This window comes from Pseudorasbora parva, chromosome 3 (genome assembly GCF_024679245.1).
Source record: "Pseudorasbora parva isolate DD20220531a chromosome 3, ASM2467924v1, whole genome shotgun sequence".
Lineage (NCBI taxonomy): Eukaryota > Metazoa > Chordata > Actinopteri > Cypriniformes > Gobionidae > Pseudorasbora > Pseudorasbora parva.
The window spans coordinates 40,606,991-40,626,897 of NC_090174.1; the positions used below are offsets into that span (position 1 = coordinate 40,606,991).

General features: G+C 37.3%; 2 protein-coding genes across 4 annotated transcripts in view; both read left to right on the top strand.

Annotated features, from left to right (window-relative positions):
* Positions 1–19,907, top strand: part of entpd2a.1 (ectonucleoside triphosphate diphosphohydrolase 2a, tandem duplicate 1) — a 23,988-nt gene continuing 4,081 nt past the window's right edge. Inside the window, exons 1-4 of one of the 3 annotated variants that reach the window (XM_067438870.1) lie at positions 1–219; positions 1,272–1,403; positions 15,798–15,915; positions 16,642–16,792. In XM_067438870.1, coding sequence (XP_067294971.1) covers positions 1,314–1,403; positions 15,798–15,915; positions 16,642–16,792 — 359 coding nt within the window. In that variant the 5' untranslated portion in view covers positions 1–219; positions 1,272–1,313. Of the gene's footprint in view, positions 220–1,271; positions 1,404–9,042; positions 9,350–15,797; positions 15,916–16,641; positions 16,793–19,907 lie in introns of those variants that run through there. The other 2 variants (XM_067438871.1, XM_067438869.1) reach the window with 2 other exon arrangements.
* LOC137071148 (ectonucleoside triphosphate diphosphohydrolase 2-like) overlaps positions 16,658–19,907 on the top strand; it is an 18,090-nt gene continuing 14,840 nt past the window's right edge. Inside the window, exon 1 of the mRNA XM_067438874.1 lies at positions 16,658–16,792. The gene's annotated coding sequence lies outside the window, so the exon portion shown is untranslated. The remainder of the gene's footprint in view (positions 16,793–19,907) is intronic.

Consider the following 19,907-nt stretch of genomic DNA (forward strand, 5'->3'; position numbering starts at 1 on the left):
CATTAAACAGACATGGTCACAATCTGGTGTGGAGAAGGTGTTGTGCCAAGACGGGAAAGGAGGAGGTGCTCTGAATCTGTTTGTTTTGACATTTTGAGCAGAAGTAATCCAAACAGGCACGTAGGTCAGTGAATGGACAAACCCTCGGGCATCTTGCAACCTGATGCTTGCTTGTCTTTGTAAGCTAGCAGCCCTACAGCTTCTACATCAACTGAAAAGGTAGGCATTTATAATGGTGTTTATATTGTGTTTGTGCCATTTTATATCACTATTATGATAGGTGAGACAGCTAGGGAGTTTTTAATGCAGCCCTGTCAGAGACTGAAAAACATAATAACTATGGAACTATATACATCTATGGGATCCAGATATTAACAATGTTCTAATCTTTAAATTAAGTTTTTTTCTTTCTTTCAATATACGGTAACTCTTCTATTTAGAGTCTATGCTAAGCTTGATCACACACTGATTTCACTCCAGACTAAAAAAGTATAGCAATTTAGTGCAACCATTTGTTCTAGTTTATTAAAAGCTTGATCAAAGTATAGTTGGCTTATGAAGGTAGGATTTAGCACCCACTCAAGAAATTGTTCTTTTTATTGAGTGGGTGCTAAATCCAGAGTTAGGGAAGCTACTTTGAATGGTAATCATATTTTTAAGTTGCTAAAGCACAGTTTCGAAACTAAAACTAAAAGTAGCTACACTGAAGTTAGCAGGGTTGCAATGTTTTTTTTAAGATATAAATATATACTTGTCAATTATAATTTAATCAAAGCCATACAGCAAACTTGAACAAATACATTTTTACTAAATAGCTAAACAAAAACATCCTAATAAATCATGTAAAAAAAATATCTATGTAGAGTCAATTATGAATCATTTTTGTGAATCTGTTCGATTTGATTTAATGAATCGGACGTTTCAACACAATGGTTGCTTCTCAAATGAAAGGCTGCATCTTAGACCCCGTCCACATGAAGCCATAGCTTTCCATATCCAATTCATCCCGCCACCCCCCTCGTTTCAAGAAATATCTTACGTACATGGGAGAGCAATGAAAAAGACTCAAAACGATGTAGTATGTATGCCAAGGCCAGTATGTGGCGCTTTAAAGCGATTAGCATATGGCTTTGTATCAGTAGAAACCCTGGAGTATATTCAAATGATTGTGCTTGTGCCCCTCATATCCCCCTGAGACGAGAGATTTATGCATTTTATTTCTGAAAAAATTGCTCCCGTGACGATATTTGCGTTATCTTTGGAATGTTTAGCAGAGTCTAAAGACTACAGCCAGCAGAGGGAGCCATTTCCACATGTTTTCAACCCGCACATGGGGGATGGGAGATTACACTCACAGCTCAGCTCGCAGCTGCAGGCATTCATTTAAACGGATGCTAAACAATGTAAGTGTTTTAACTTCTAAAATTAATTTCTATGAAAGTTAAGCTTCCAAAGGCACTGAAAACGCGCCAGACTGAACTCGCATTGTGAATGTATGCTGCGATTTATGGCGTTAAATGTAATCTGACTCTTAATCTGAGTTAGTGCTGTGATACTCACGCAGCAGCTTGATCGTTATATTGAACAGACACGTTCAGTATTTAATTGTAGTGTCTGTAATCCATTAGAGGTGGCTTTGGGAATGGCCTCACAGGGCAGCGAAGCATTCTGGGAATTGTAGTCTTTCATCCCTATGAGACAAAAATACATTTTCTGTCTTTTCTCAGTCTAGAAGGCACCAAATTCAAAAATAATTTCACATTTCTACTACATTAATGACCCAGTTTAAATACAGATTCATCTTTCCAGCACTGAAGTGCCCCTTTAATTCTGCCACAGAAATAAACTAAAAACGGAGAAGAATAGTTATGGATAAAAGGGGTAAAGCAATGGTAGGAATTGAAGCAAAATCCCACGATAAAATAATAATAAATACATTTGCTACTTAACAAATGTGTTTTAATAACACTTACACCTACCCTAACCTAAAAAAAAAACAAATATGTGTGGACGAAACGCTGATATGGTAAAAAAAAAAAAATGTATACGTATTTAGCTAAACAAGTCTCCGTGTGGACGAGGCCTTAGTAAGTCTGTGGGTGCTTCTTAATATCTATTCTCATTTCCTCACTCCGTCCGTCCGCCATCCTATGCAGGGGTGGTAAGTAATCAAGTAAAAATACTTTGATACTTTACTTAAGTATTTTTTTCGGGGATCTGTACTTTACTTGAGTATATTTTATTTGCATCTACTTTTACTCTTACTCCACTACAATATTAAAGGCAAAGTTTACTTTTTACTCCAATACATTTCCCCATGCCCGCTCCAAGTATTAAGTATTTATTACACTTGATTTCCAAACCGATCTGGTCGGTCATTGATGATCCAGTCGGGTATAGACTTGGAAAAGCTGGCAAGTCAGGTTTGCCACACTAACGTTAGCTCAGTGTTTCCCCAACTTTTTTATTTTGCGGCACAAAATTTACTATGAAAACATCGGTAACATTTTACAATACAGGTGCACTATTATATTTCATGCCTAACTAATGCACAGATAACCATGAGTTAATGTATTACTAATGAAGAACTAAACCATTTATTAATGATTATCAGCAACTAATGAACATTCTCTATGATTAATAGATTAAGTAATATATGAATTGCTATTAAATATGACATCATTAATTCCCTAATAACATATTACATTAACTAATAATGTAAATTCATGTATTCAAAGCCATGCATTTCGACTCTCAGTTGTGTTTAATTCATCATTAATCATAACAATTGGCAAAATTATAATATGACTTTACTTGTTGAGGCACATGACTATTAACTAATTGTTACGTAATATGTCATTGTGGTTATGGCTTTTGAATTAATTTTGAATTAGTTAATAGTATCTTGCTCCTCATCTGTTTTATGGAGCTAATGTTATGGAACATGTCTATTTTAAGTTTAACCCCTATACTGCGTTAAGGTGCTTCATTGTCTCCTATTAATTGCAAATCTAACAAATTCTTAATTGCAGTATCTAATCTTATCATTTGTTCAATTAAAGCATTGCATATCAGTCCCAAAAGATTTTATCTGCTTAATTATTGATATTTACAGTTAATTTGAATATTTACTTTTTACTTTCGGTACTTGAGTACGTTTTAAATCTGATACTTTTGTACTTTTACTCAAGTGATGTTTGAATGGAGGACTTTCTACTTTTACTGGAGTATTTTTTTATTTAGGTATATATACTTTCACTCGAGTATAACTTTTGAGTACTTTTACCACCTCTGATCCTATGACCCGGAAGCCGATTGAGCTCAGTCATCTTTTAGGACATTTCAAAGAACTACTGTTGGTGCCGTTTAGCATCGTTATTGAGGAAGAAATAAAATGCGATATGGGACCTCTTATGGGTACTACATAGCAGCATTTGACAAAGGTGCTGTAGAGCACCTTTAAAGATATGGTGCTATTTGGCACCAAAAGTGGTTCCCCTATGATTACAAGCCAAGAAGCACCAATTTTTTTAGAGTCTACAACAAATAAAAAGCAGTTAATAACTGTGAATGATTCTTTGTTAATAATAACTGGTAATATTAAATAAAATATGGACAAATGTGGTATGTTGTCGAGGCTGAAGCTTACAATATAAATAGTTATCTCTAATGTTCAAGAATCCCGACTAAATCCAGCGGTGAAGAGTCATCATTAATTGACGACGCTTTGAAGTGACGTTTAAGGGAGCGAGGATATATCATTTCACTTGATTCAATTCCTCCGTCCTCACGTCTTTTCCTTGCGTTCTTCCCTCACATCCTGAAGGAGCTAAGGCTTGAGGAAAGGAAACGAGGATGCACAAATAAGAATTGGGAAGCACCCCGTGTCCTTGCTCCAGTCGTTCTGAGGTGTGTGTAGGACAGAGTCCACCCTCCTCAGCATTAAAGGCTAATGAGACAATCTAGTACAGGGGTGTCCAAAACTCTGTCCTTTCTGAGTTTAGTTCCAACCCTAATTAAACACACCTGAACCATCGAAAGCAAGGTCTTATGCGTACTATCGACCTTGAATAGCTGGTTCAGGTGTGTTTCATTGGAGTTAGAGATAAACTCTGCAGAACAGTGCTCCCCCAGGAGCAGGATTGGACACCCCTGCACTACATGCATCCTTCAAAACAAGCTAAATGAAGGACGGGAATTGAGGGCTGCCTTCCAATAATCCTTATAATTGAGGCAGCCTTCGGCGGAGCTTGATAATATGGCAGCTGAGATATGCAGCCTTATAGGACTCAGCCTCCCTTTTGAGAAGCACCTTAAACATGAGAGGAACCGATTTACAATGAATTGCACTTTTACATTATGCTTCAAATCATAGAGGACCATACGGACGAACTGATCAAGTAGAATGCATCGGAAGTTCCAACACTGTGTCCAAATTCAGAGGCTGCATTCTTCGAAGCACACAGACTTCAGAGGGCATAACTTTGAAGTTCAGGAAGGTTGAGCCAAGCATTGTTAAATGGCACTGCAACTGTGACAGCTGCCATTTAAAAGGGCAGGAACGTTTGTCCTGGACTTTTTTTTGTGTGTGTGGAAAGTTATATTCAACTAGCATTTATGTACATAATAAAAGGTATAAACGATCTATAAAATCGCATCCTAGTGTATATGACAACATTTTAACCACTTTATTACCATTTTTATAGTTAGATATTTGAGTTGAGTTGAAACCCAATACTTGCATTTAAAAGGGTAATCCGGCTTTTTTCCAAAAATAAGAGCAATGAATAATGGAATTGGCTAGGCTACAAAGGATCCATCCGTTCTTTCCTTTGCATTGTGGGAAAAGAGGGATCATATTATAGACCGCATTCGAAGGAGACTTGAATTGGGACAGCATTTGTCCGCACCACTGCGATGCATTCAACCTTTGAATGCAGCCTTCAAAGGATGCAGCCTCTGAATTGGGACCCAACCCTTAGGCTACATGGTTCAAGAGAGAACATGTTGGACAAACTGATTCACTACATTGAATCAGATGTTGCAACGCCACAGAGAGGACTACTCGAACGGACAGATTCACTGGAATGAATCAGACTTTCCAACCTTTTCTCATTTGATATAGTAGCTGGTTACTGGGGCAAAATAAAAAAATAACATTGTTATTTGTAGTAGCGTAGCTTTTTTAAAAGTTATTTTCTTCCAAACCCAAGTGATGGATAACATCCAAATTTTTTCAGTTGGCAAAATTGAATTTCTCTAAATTAAATTGCATCAATTCACAGAATTTCAATTCGGCCAACTGAACAATTTAGATGTGATCACTTTTTTTTAACAGTGTGATTAATTCTATGTCTTAAAAGATTGTGTTTGCATATTTATGATAGACATCACAGTCAGGGCCGTACAACTTGGACTGAAATATTAATTTAATCTCTGCGGCCCTACCGCTTGTTTTTCCCATAGCAGGCAGCTTGTATGAATCTCTGAGTGCTTCCCGTACAATGAGTACAGCGCAAACAAAAGATCTCGCCGTGTCTCTGTATCCACATCAGCGCTGTGGATGTGTGCTGAAGAAATCTCTGTGGAAGTACACACATCTCACTGATGAGCGCTGTCAGAACGGATGCTGCCTGGACAAAAAGCGCCTCCTGGTGGTCAGCCTGGTACTGCTGGCATTGTGTGGCATGGTGCTGCTTCTTCTGTGGAACTACCAGTGTTTCATTGTTAACCACATGTGCCAGGACCCGGAGCGCAATTCAGAGTATGTGCTGTTTGAGATGGATGAGCAGAGCATTCTTCATATGGACCAGCCTGAAGCTGCGAGGCCACGACAGCTGCTTACAAAGAATAGGCTACTCTTCCAAAGGGCATATAGAGACTGAGGGAGAGCGAGGAAATGAATATATAAGAAAAGGTCTATTACTTTAGTCTTTAACCTTATTGAAAGAGGAAAAAATACTGAAGTAATGTAGTCTATTGATGTACATCAGAAGTAGTCTTCTTATAGATATAGCCTAGATAGCCTACAGCAAATGTATGCATGCCTAAAATGGACACTAGAGGAAGTAAATAGTTGTTAAATTGTAATAGTTCTGTTCAGTGTGTAATATTGTGTGCGTGGTTATAATTTGTGTTCATTTTGTATAATACAGGCCCTGTTTAAATAAATATTGCATTAATCGATCTTCTTGGCATACAAGCACAGTCATTTTCTGTGGTGAAAGGCCCTGCATGCTCATAGCTTACAATAGGCTACATCCCTGCAATATGAGCTCAGATAACCTAACAGAGTTTCATGTTTTTGTAATTTTTTTTAAATATTGATGACAGTTGCAATGCAGCATTTAGAGATAAACCTCGTCTAAAAAACCCAATATCATTGTCCCTGTGCTGAATAAAAAACAAAAACAACGACCATCAAACAATGACCTTCCTATTGGAAATGAGTCTCGACATTGTGTCTGGAACACCTTACACCTACAGTTGTCGCACAGGAATCTTATCACAAGGTGTGTGTGTGTGTGTGTGTGTGTGTGTGTGTGTGCGCTTGTTTATATTACATTGCGGGGACCAAATGTCCCCACAATGTATATAAACTTGAGATACCAGCCAGCAGTCCCCACAATGTAAATAGATTCATAAACATACTAAATTATGTTTTTTTGAAAATGTAAAAATGTTTCCTGTGATGGGTAGGTTTAGGGGCCGGGGCAGTAAAGCGGGATAGAATGTACAGTTTGTATAATGTAAAATCCATTATGCCTCCCAGTCCCCACAATTCACAAAAACACAACTCTCTCTCTCTCTGTCTCTGTCTCTGTCTCTGTCTCTGTCTCTCTGTGTGTGTGTGTGTGTGTGTGTGTGTGTGTGTGTGTGTGTGTGTGTGTGTGTGTGTGTGTGTGTGTGTGTGTGTGTGTGTGTGTGTGTGTGTGTGTGTGTGTACGTGTGGGCATGTTTTTGTGACATATGAGGACACAAATGTGTATAATGTGTAGGAACTCCTCACCACACAAACAGCCACTCACAACCTCGGCTCGTATCGCCTTAAAACTCCCACAACCAATCTCCTTACTATGGGAGATAGTACCCCAGTCTGTGGAATGCTCTTCCTGACCACCTGCGGACCCCACAGACTGTAAATGATTTTACGCATGGTCTTAAAACCCACCTTTTTAGCAGAGCTTTTAATTGACTTGTTACTTCTTTATTTTTCAGTTTTATTTATTTTATTTTATTTTATTTTATTTACTTATTTATTGATTGTTATTGATTGTTTTTAATTCTGTAGCACTTTGAGATTTTGTTACATATAAAGTGCATTATAAAAAAATTGTATTATTATTATTATTATTATTATTAATGACATGGGTATGACACATATACAGGAGAGGGTGAAATATGAGCACATTGGCCATGTCCCCACTTTTCAAAAGGCTTATAAACCATACCCTCCTGGAACCCAGAAAAAAAGTTTTTCGAATTTTGTATTTTTTCATGTCATTAGATTGTTTAAAGCATAAGAAACAAATGGACACATTATTTTTTAGGAAAATTATATTGTATTCATATGTTATGATATGTCCTCTGTAGTTGACACCAGGACTCAGTTGTTAAAAAAATGTAATGAAATGAAATTGCATGTATAGGCAAAAACAATGGGATTTATTTTTAATTCACGAATACATTTTTAAGTGTCAGGATTTTTTTAAAACAAACTTTTTTTAAAGATGATTCTGAGCTATGTTATAAAAGATATAACGGAATGCTTTGATATACCATCTTACTTTATGCAATATGTGGGTAAAATGGCCATACTTGGATTTTCCCATTCAATACAATGTATCGGTATATTGCATCTAATTTACATATTATTGTGTTCTTGGTGCAACATGTAATTAAAAAAATAAGTGTAATAAGGGGAGTAATAATTGGCAACATTTTCATAATAATATGTAATATTTCATTGGAATATTGTTATGTAATTTATTTCCCTATTTACTATTTGTAAATATTTGTTGTGTACCTCTACAGTGGACATTTATTAAATCAATGCCCTGTATTGTAACAAAAAGTCATATTTTGATTAGAAACCCCATAGTATTTTCCTGAGATGTTGATTTATAACAAACAATTAGAAAATTAATGAGATTTAAATTATAATTACAAAATATTATCATATTTCCATAAGAGTGCTAAACATTAATGTCAGCTATTTTTAAAGAGCAAGAAGTTGTTGTCCTGGTGAAACCTCCAAACATTTTGGTATCAGTGCAAGGCCCTAAATCCTGACTCAATACTGTGACGTGTGTGATGTCACAGAAACTCACTAAAATATAATGTCCACTACAGTGGACAAAAGTCTATTACTGGGTCCCAGGAGGACACAGGATGACTTTTTTTGAGAAAGTAAAAATGCTGAATGTTTCCTGTGATGGGTAGGTTTAGGGGCAGGGGCAGTGTAGGGGATAGAAAATACGGTTTGTACAGTATAAAAACCATTACACCTATGGAATGTCCCCATATGTCACAAAAACAAACGTTTGTGGTGGGCATTTTTTTGTGTGGAATATGAGGACACAAATGTGTATAATTACTTGACAGGTAGGCTATTACAAGGAGAGGGTGAAATATGAGTAGCCTACATTACCCATGTCTCCACTTTTCAAATGGCTTATAAATCGTATGAGTTTTGTTTGTTTGTTTTTTGTTGAGAAAATAAAACTGCAGAATGTTTCTTGTGGTGGGTAGATTTAGGGGCAGGGGCAGTGTAGGGGGATAGAATACAGATTGTACAGTGTAAAATCCATTACGCCTAACTATGGCATGTCCCCACATTTCACAAATCAAACGTGTGTGTGTGTGTGTGTGTGTGTGTGTGTGTGTGTGTGTGTGTGTGTGTGTGTTTTCTTGTGTGTGTGAGACACAATGTATGACTTCAAACAGTTCAAAAGTTTCTTAAAGTCACCATAAAATAAACTATTTTTTTCAATTATTGTTTTCTTAGTGCCATAAACAGCTGTCCACACTTTTTGAATAGATTCGCCTACGTGTAGCAGCCTATCAAGTCTAACAGTCTAACCGCGAAAACCTGCACCACGACACATGACAGGAACAATAGTGCCATGCCCTTATCGCCTGTATTAACACACGACGTTACAATAGTGCCTTACTTGCATGTCTTCGCTGTCATTTGTCCTGTTTGGATCGCATCGCGTGGATGGTATCCATGGGTAACCAAGAGCAATGCCAGATCATTACCGCCACTGCGGCTCTTTTTCTGGCAGTCACTGGCATTATTCTGCTCGTCGTACCCAACAAAGACATCAAAGAGCCGCCAGAGTTTATGGTAATTACTTTTTTCTTATTCGAGACACACACACAGGCTACAAATCCAAAAGAGGGGAAAAGGGGTAATTTAGGTTAATATCCTCGCGACTTTTCGATGATCACGTTATAAGATCAGGAAAATAGGTGCTTATCTGTTTTTATAGCCGGTCTGTTTTTTTATCTGTATACAATCGGTAGTTTTCCGGTAGTGCAAAAAATAGCTAGCGCTCTTCCTCTGCGTGTTTAAAAGTTTTCCCCTCATATAGGCTAGGAGTGATTTTGAAAACTGTGGATTCTCTCACCGGTTAAACACAGTAGCCTAGCCTTGGGTTTCCCCGCTGCAGCCTTGCAGGTGTTGGGGACTCTGATGAACATCTGCAGCTGCCACATTAGAGCAATATAGGCTACATTCTGGGATATAAAATAAAATAATGCATTAGATTAGGCACCGAACGCCTATTCCACTCAATCGTTCTTCACACTGTTGACTTGAAACCGTCTGAAAAAGGCCGACACTCGTTCCACGCCATCGAAAAGCACCTGTTGATCGAACGCCATCTCAAGCTGCTGTGAACGCGCCGCACGCACCGCTGCCATGTTCTGGAGGCTGAGCTCGTGAGGCGCTGTGGAAACAGCTCACTGCTGTTCATCCAAACAAAGCATCACTGATATATTCACTCGTTTTCTCTAATTACTGTTATATTTTTCACAGATTCAGTGACAGTGTGAAACTATTATATTTCTATTACACACTTTTAAAATAATTATTTGATTTTTATTTATTTACGTTAAAGCTTTAATTATTTGGTAGTCATAGGTGGTAGGGGGTTGTGTGTGTGTGTGGGGGGGGGGGGGGGGGGGGGGAACAACATTTACATTTATACATAAAGGAAGATAATTGGAGGAATGTTTGTTACCAAGCAGATCTCGGCTTCCACTATATAGTCAATGTATAGTCAAACACACATACCTAAAGGATTATTAGGAACACCATACTAATACTGTGAATAGGATAGCATCTTGCAGTTGATGGAGATTTGTGGGATGCACATCCAGGGCACAAAGCTCCCGTTCCATTATATCCCAAACATGCTCTATTGGGTTGAGATCTGGTGACTGTGGGGGTCATTTTAGTACAGTGAATTCCTTGCCATGTTCAAGAAACCAATTTGAAATGATTCAAGCTTTGTGACATTGTGCATTATCTTGCTGGAAGTAGCCATCAGAGGAGGGGTACATGGTGCTCATAAAGGGAGAACATGGTCAGAAACATTGGATCCATGTTCTCTAGCATCAACAAGGCATTTTCGCCCACAGGGCTGCCGGATACTGCATGTTTTTCCCTTTTCACACCATTCTTTGTCAATCCTAGAAATGGTTATGCGTGAAAATCCCAGTAACTGAGCAGATTGTGAAATACTCAGACCGGCCCGTCTGGCACCAACAACAATACCACGCTCAAAATGGCTTAAATCACCTTTCTTTCACATTCTGACATTCAGTTTGGAGTTCAGGATATTGTCTTGACCTGGACCACACCCCTAAATGCATTGAAGCAACTGCCATGTGAATGGAATGAAAAAATTAAACTGGTGTTCCTAATAATCCTTTAGGTTAGTGTATATATATATATATATTGTTTTTTTTCTTTTCTTTTTTTCTCACAGTTGTGAGTTATAAAGTCAGAATTCTAAGATATAAACATGCAATTGCGTGATATAATGTCACAATTCTGACTTTTATGACTTATTTTATACTTCTCAGTCAGAATTGTGACTTTATAAGTTTATATCATGCAATTGCGACTTTATATCTCAGAATTCTGACTTTATAACTCGTAATTGTGGGAAAAGGTCAGAATTGTGACTTTATATCACACAATTGCGAGTTTATATCTCAAAATTGTTACTTTATATCAGACAATTGCAGGTTTATATCTCAAAAAAATTCAGAATTCTGAGTTTACTCGCAATAAGTAATCTTATTAATAACTCTGTTTATTTTTTTATTTTTTTTATTTAGTGGTGGGCTTCCATAGGTTGGGCATTTGGTAAGCTAGAGCTTAAAGTTATAGTGAAGGGTAGGGTTAGCGCCTGGGTCAGGATACACGACTGTCGGCTCAACCCTTAGGCTCTCAACCCTGTCCTCAGACTACTGTGATGAGGACATACATCAGCTTAGACTCATCTACATCAGTTCAGACTGTATTATGACCATAACCTTTTTCACATGGATAGCTCATAACAATTTTATTGAACATAATAACCAGGACAGTTTAAAAAGCATCCTACTGTATCTGTAAGCACTTTTAGCTAATTAAATGCATCTTTTCAATTATTTTTCAAATCTTTTTATATTAAACATCCAGTCATTATTTGGAATTTTTGTCTATTATTTGATTTGTATTCCTTGTAGAATATGAGTTCACATTAGCCAGTGGGTTTTCCATGTTTTTGCTGAGTTAATTTATATCTATATGTCAACAAATAGTACATTTTTTAGAATAGGAACTCTTACGGAAATTATGAATGACTGTTGCCTATGCCTCCTAATACTAAAAAGTGATCACTCAATGTATTTTTGCTGTCCCATTTTATTATCTATCTGATAGGGTGAGCTATAAATATTTCTCCAGCTGTGCTCTCAGTTTGATTTGTGACCCCAGTTTCTCTACACAGTTTTAAACGCATAAAATCTCTTGTTCATATTGGCTGGATCCCATTGTTTGCGTTTCCCAGCCGTTTTGATTCAATGCTTTAATCCCTTTTTTCTTGGAAACTGGACAGGGAGTCATTGTTGTTTTAAAGAACTATTTTCATATAGTTTTGTAACCTGTTAAATGACTTAATATGCCTACAGCATATTTTGACAACTCTGTTGAGCTTCAGGTTAACGTCTTTAAGACATTAAAGCGACATGCATTCTGAGTGATGGCAGAAACTGAGCGTTATGGAGTCAAAATGACAGAAAGGCAAGCTTAAACATGTTTTGAGTCATGTATTGTAAGAGCTGCTAGACACTGCTATTATACTAAGCTAAAATGGCTGTATGCAAACTGTAGGCAAAGTCTTGAGAGCAGCAATTGAAAGAGATTATCATGGTTTGCATGAATGAATAGCGTTCAGCCAGTGTCTTGCCCAAAATACACACTCCTTTGGGAAGCCTGTAGCACAGGTGTGTGATAAAAGAAGGGATAAAGACTTGGAAAAAGAGAGCGGTATATGTAAATGAAACATTTCTTGTATCTTTATGTTAAACGCTTATGATAATTGAGCAAGCACTTGACACTATTTAAAGAAGTGTTTGCTTTAAGTTAATCATATTCATATATTTGCAATGGTGACTACAGAGGTAAGTCATGTTGCTTGAATAATAATCATCATTATGAATAAGGAAGGAAGATGCCTGATCATTTAAAATGTCTCTAAAGGAGTTTTTAAAGCAATATGCAGCTAGTAAAGGTATAAATTGGACAAGTTAGTTTGTCAGAAAACCTGACGTACCTACATTTCATATGAATAATTGAATTTATATCCTATACGCTAACTAAAGAAAGGGTAGGAGAATTCTTTTACATTATCAGTGCCTCAGTAAAAACAGTTCCCACATGGCTAATGCTCACATACACACCCTGTTTTTAGCAGCATGAGAACCCGGGGCTCTTTTGCTGTAAGCTATGTGTCTATAGTTGTTGCGTAAATGTGTGCAAGATAACAATTCACATGCTTACTTAAAATGTAACCCTGTCTGTAAGCTAAAGTTTGATTGAAGCCTTCATCCAGGAGTAATGACAGATGCATCAGTCAATGATCAATGAACTTAAGTCAGACTTTAGCTATTTTGATCAGTCCAGGTTTCAGTGCTATCAGTATAAATGCATTAATGTCACATTTGTATTGTATTAGAATTTGTTTATTCACACTGATTAATTATAGAAACAATTCCAGTATATTTATCATTTACACAGTGAACTATATTAGACTTTAATATAATTTATGTGTCCCGTTAAAAATGTTGGGGTCATTAAGATTTATTTTTAATGTTTTAAAGTCTCTTACACTCACCAGGGCTGAATTTACTTGATCAAATATACAGGTCCTTCTAAAAAAATTTTTCCATAATGTAATGATAAAAATTAAACTTTCATAGAGTGCCTTGTGAAAGTATTCGGTCCCCTTGAACTTTGTGACCTTTTGCCACATTTCAGGCTTCAAACATAAAGATCAACAACAAGTGGAACACAATCATGAAGTGGAATGAAATTTATTGGATATTTCAAACTTTTTTAACAAATCAAAAACTGAAACATTGGGCGTGCAAAATTATTTGGCCCCTTTACTTTCAGTGCAGCAAACTCTCCAGAAGTTCAGTGAGGATCTCTGAATGATCCAATGTTGACCTAAATGACTAATGATGATAAATAGAATCCACCTGTGTGTAATCAAGTCTCAGTATAAATGCACCTGCACTGTGATAGTCTCAGAGGTCCGTTTAAAGCGCAAAGAGCATCATGAAGAACAAGGAACACGCCAGGCAGGTCCGAGATACTGTTGTGGAGAAGTTTAAAGCCGGATTTGGATACAAAAAGATTTCCCAAGCTTTAAACATCCCAAGGAGCACTGTGCAAGTGATAATATTGAAATGGAAGGAGTATCAGACCACTGCAAATCTACCAAGACCTGGCCGTCCCTCTAAACGTTCAGCTCATACAAGGAGAAGACGGTGATCAGAGATGCAGCCAAGAGGCCCATGATCACTCTGGATGAACTGCAGAGATCTACAGCTGAGGTGGGAGACTCTGTCCATAGGACAACAATCAGCGTATACTGCACAAATCTGGCCTTTATGGAAGAGTGGCAAGAGGAAAGCTGTTTCTTAAAGATATCCATAAAAAGTGTCGTTTAAAGTTTGCCACAAGCCACCTGGGAGACACACCAAACATGTGGAAGAAGGTGCTCTGGTCAGATGAAACCAAAATTGAACTTTCTGGCAACAATGCAAAACGTTATGTTTGGCGTAAAAGCAACACAGCTCATCACCCTGAACACACTATCCCCACTGTCAAACATGGTGGCGGCAGCATCATGGTTTGGGCCTGTTTTTCTTCAGCAGGGACAGAGAAGATGGTTAAAATTGATGGGAAGATGGATGGAGCCAAATACAGGACCATTCTGGAAGAAAACCTGATGGAGTCTGCAAAAGACCTGAGACTGGGACAGAGATTGGTCTTCCAACAAGACAATGATCCAAAACATAAAGCAAAATCTACAATGCAATGGTTCAAAAATAAACATATCCAGGTGTTAGAATGGCCAAGTCAAAGTCCAGACCTGAATCCAATCGAGAATCTGTGGAAAGAACTGAAAACTGCTGTTCACAAACGCTCTCTATCCAACCTCACTGAGCTCGAGCTGTTCTGCAAGGAGGAATGGGCAAAAATTTCAGTCTCTGGATGTGCAAAACTGATAGAGACATAACCCAAGCGACTTACAGCTGTAATCGCAGCAAAAGGTGGCGCTACAAAGTATTAACTTAAGGGGGCCGAAACATTTTGCATGCCCAATTTTTCAGTTTTTGATTTGTTAAAAAAGTTTGAAATATACGATAAATTTCATTCCACTTCATGATTATGTCCCACTTGTTGTTGATTCTTCACAAAAAATTACAGTTTCATATCATTATGTTTGAAGCCTGAAATGTGGCAAAAGGTTGCAAAGTTCAAGGGGGCCGGATATTTTTGCAAGGCACTGTATGTTGAGAATCACTTATTTTTCCGTGGTGTTTTTTCATGCATTTACATGAGATTTACATATGAAGTAGGAGGCAATGGTGTTTGAGACTCACAATATGTGATGTCCATGTACTGAAATCTTATTATTTCACTATGGCAAGGTTAAAGTGTTAGTTCACCCAAAAATGAAATGTCTTTCCTTAATGACTCACCCCAATGTCGTTCCACACCCGTAAGACCTCTGTTTACCTCTGTAAGAACACAGTTTAAGAGATTTTAGAATTAGTCCGAGGGCTTTCTGTCCTTTGAATGTAAGTGTATGCCCACTTGCTGTCCATGTCCAGAATGACATTGTGGTGTGTCATTAATGAAAGAAATTGCATTTTTGGGTGAACTAACCCTTTAATTCAATTTTTAATTGTAGGGCACCTTTAATCAATTTAATGTGCCCTTGTCGAATAAAAAACTATTGAATGGTAGTGTATTTTAGTGTATTTACTATTTATATTTCAGTGGAAAATTGAACCCTTCACCTGCACGTATCTAAGAACAATTGTCCCATGTCGTCTTTACATAACATTTATTTGTCAGCAATTTGTATTTCAAAGTAACTTCAATGTTTGCATTTTGGCATTGTGTCTGTGTGTGCTCGTGTTCTCTGGAAATCAAAGACTTATCCCTGGGTCACAGGTGTTCAGTCTTAGCCTAATTTTTTTGCTGTTGGGTTTGTTTTCAGTATGGAATAGTCCTGGATGCTGGATCCTCACATACAGCCATGTTTATCTACAAATGGCCAGCAGACAAGCAAAACGGTACTGGGATAGTCAGTCAACACAGCGAGTGTCATGCAGAGGGTGAGTATTGATAAATGGCTTGTGATGTTCCTCATTTTAAAGTCCCTCTGGATAAAAATGTCTATTATGAGACTACTAAACGTCAGCAGATAAAGTTGAGGACATTAGATAAGGAAAAGAACAGTTCAATAGGGATGTGAGACTACTAAAATCTTGTGAAATGCCTTGAACTACAGGGTTGTCTCCATTTTATTCTTTTTTTTAACTCTTGGTTTTTAAAATGTATCGCACTTCTCAATCCACTTACCAGGCAGACATTACCAAACGACAAAGTTAGAAGTTGTTCTTCATTCATATGAACATATTGCCCCCCCCCATCACCACCACCATCACCACCACCCGCGAGTGCTGAATGTGCACACACTGTTTTGCCCACTTCCTGTTTTGTGGTGGTGCCTTCAGTTGCCCTTTTATAATTTCATCACTTTTGTCTCTGTCTCCCACTTATCTCTTAGGATCTAACAATCACAGAATAAGGATGTTAAACTCCTAGTGCCCGGCAAATATTGCTGATTTGCAATGTTTTACGGAAACATCTGGAATAGGCACCCAAAAAAATCTCCGGTTGCATTTATGGTCGCAAAAGTTAGTGGCACATATGGCAGTGAAATAGGAACCGATATTCTTTATGAACTCTGCGTGGACATACTAAAGTTATTCTAGGAGTCATTTCAGATATGCGGTGACATGACCTACTTCTCTTTTTCTAATACTTTCTCTAATCAGGAGGCGGGATCTCCAGTTATGCAGGTGTCAAAGGAGGAGCAGCTCGTAGCCTTGAGGAATGCATGGAAAAAGCCTTGAAGGAGATCCCAAAGTCAAGACACAAACTCACTCCAGTGTATCTCGGGGCCACAGCAGGCATGAGACTACTGAAGTGAGTCAGAAAGCTCATAGCTTTGTGCCTTTTTCATTTTTTTAAACCATTGATGACAAAATGATCATTATGTAGGTAAAGCTTGCCTTATAAATTCTATTTGTTTAGGATTACGTTTTTTTTTAAAGGTCCCATGTTATGACATTTTCATTTTATGAGGTTTTTCAACATGAATATGAGTTCCCCTAGCCTGAATATTGTCCCTAAGTTTATCCGTCATGATGTCAGCACAGGCTTTACCAAGTGGATTAAAACAGTGAATAACAGTGTTCATTAATGCCTGATCTGAGATCAATGATTCTGATTTTCTGTAGATAATCATTCAAGTTCACACAGACTTTCTTTTTAAATCGTTTAATACTGTCAGTCCTGCCGCTGGCCGTCTTGATGCGTCAGTGAATCAAGCCAGTGACTAAAACGTTCAATTTCACATTGTTTCTGTTAGTAGCATGAAACATCTGTTATTTAAATGATAAAACTACAGAGAGTGATCAAAAAACACTTTTTATAATGTTCTGATCTGTCAATCATACGTATATCTGCAGTGCACACTTGTCCAAACTGCCGTTATAATGAATGACGCCGTTAAACTGCTCAACAGAAGCTGTACTGTATTCATTACTGTATTCATGTCGAAGTTGTTTTTGTTGTTAGTTGTGGTGAAAGCATTTTGTGAGAGAAATAACATTGCAAAGTTCAATCGTGTATATTCAGAGCTCTCAGATACAAACAAAATAAACTCGCGCTCTCAAAAACTCGGTACAATAACACTTTCTCAGCAATCGTTCCCCATATCTCCGTCTCTCGACTGGCAGTTCTGCAGCTGCTGCTCGCGCCTGACTAAACCACGCCCCCTCCGCATGTAATCTCATTTCAAATTCAAAGATGTCAGCCAATCACAACAGTGGGTTTTTTCACTGAAGTGAAACAGAGCATTCAAGACAGAGGGCTAATATCAGTATAGGAAAAAATGCCTTTTATTTCTAAATTATGACATTTTTAGATGTAAAAAACACTAACAATATAAGTACACCTCAGGAAACATTATAAAATAATAATTAAAAAATCCATGCCATGGGACCTTTAAAAAAAAAAAAAGTTCAGCAAGGACACAATTGGACTAAAAGTGACAGAAAAGATGTTGTTCTTTTGAACTTTCTATTCATCAAAGAATCTTGAAAAAATGCATCATGGTTTTCTCAAAAATATTAAGCAGTACAACAGTTTTCAATATTAATAATAATAATAATAAAAATGTTTCTTGAGTACCAATAAGCATATTAGAATGATTACTAAAGGATCATGTGAATCTGAAGACTAAAGTAATGGCTGCTGAAAATTCAGCTAATCCATCACTGGAATAAATTAGGTTTTTCTTGATAAAGAAGATTTGACTTCTGAATTAACTGCTTTTTAAAATATAAATATTTAATATATCACTAAGTTACATCAAGGGTTACAATAAAATAGAAATGGCAAATTAAAGTTAAAAGTTATAACTGCATGATGACTTGCAGTTTTTGTGTGTTTACATATGCTGTACAGGTCTGGTATAAAGAATGTTTTTGCTCAGGTGACAAATGTCCACCTATAGAGAAAGGTTTTGCTCAGCGAGAAAAGAAATTAGATGGAACATTGCTTACCGCCCCCAAAACTTTGGTTGTGTGTATACAAAGTCTACATTGTTCAATTAAAGGTGCAGTATGTAGTATTTATGAGGATCTATTGACAGAAATGCAATATAATATATAACTATATTTTCAGTTGAGTATAAAGACCTTACATAATGTACCATTATGTTTTTATAACCTTACAATGAGCCATTTCTAGCTAACAGTGAAGGTCCCCTTACTGTGAAATTGCCGTTTTGCTCTGTCATGTTTTATCTTAGTGAATCCGCATGATTCATGGGTTCACGGACATCTTTTCCTCCCAGCGTTGAACCATTGACATTTTGAAATGTTTCGAAACAGTTATAATGTAACAAAGCCTCGTTTACTAAAATAATGTGACGTTGGCAGTTTGATACACACTCCGAAACACTAATTCGAAACAAAAGATTCGTAAAGGTTTTAATGCTTCATGAAGCAGTGTCGAAATCACACATCAATAGGTTTTTGATCCTTTACCTGTTTTTAGGATTGCCCTTTTTGTAGTGATGTTACGTCTGACACCGATGCTCCGAAGCTTGCTTCAAACTCGAACGGTCCTTGAAATGAACCACTGCTTCGGAGCTTGTATCATTACGTCACTAGTCACGTGAAAATGCCTTCTGAAGCAAACAAACTGCTTCACTCCTGTAGTGAACCACCTGACTGCTTTGACAGCCCAATCAGTGTTGACAGGTTTGAAACCTGCCGACTGTATTTCTGTATGATACTGCCATGCTAAAAAATATATAAATAAATAAAACAACACAAAAATAAATAAAAAACTCTTTTACTGAAATTCTATTGCATTTAATGGTTTTCATGGGAATTATTGTGGTCTCTGCGGGTCTCTTCTGATATGTGTTGGGTTCTATTGGTGGGGGCATCACATCCTAATGGAATATGTCCCACACACAAAGAAAAACAAAATCTGTAGTGGTTTAAATTGTAAAAGCCAACGGTTCCTATTGGTATTTTAATAGAAACCAATAGAATTTCTGTGATGGTTTCCAGCTTTTTAAAGCTGGTCTGATCTTCTGTCCTTGTCTAAAGAAATAATTATACACGCACACATCATTAATGTTTTATTATCAAGGTGAACACATGAAATTCCTCAGTATCTGTAAAATGTACCTACATAAACAAGCTTCACAGCACTAACACTGTTTCAGCTTCGATCGCCTCGGTAAACCCGGTATAAACGGGGCGTGAACATAAGCCTACTTGCATTTTATGGTTGTCAGCTTTGTTGCATTACATTTACTTCACCAGGAGATGGTGCTGCAATTTCTATCTGAATGAAGCTTCGAGTAACGAACCATTTTCGACACAATTGTATCAGAAAGCAATAATGCTTTGAAACGCTTCATTTGGCCATCACTACCTTTTTGCCTGAGATTCCTGCCTGGTGTTTGTTTTGGAATTTTGCATTGCATGTAATTGAATGACATCAATTTATTGGCTTA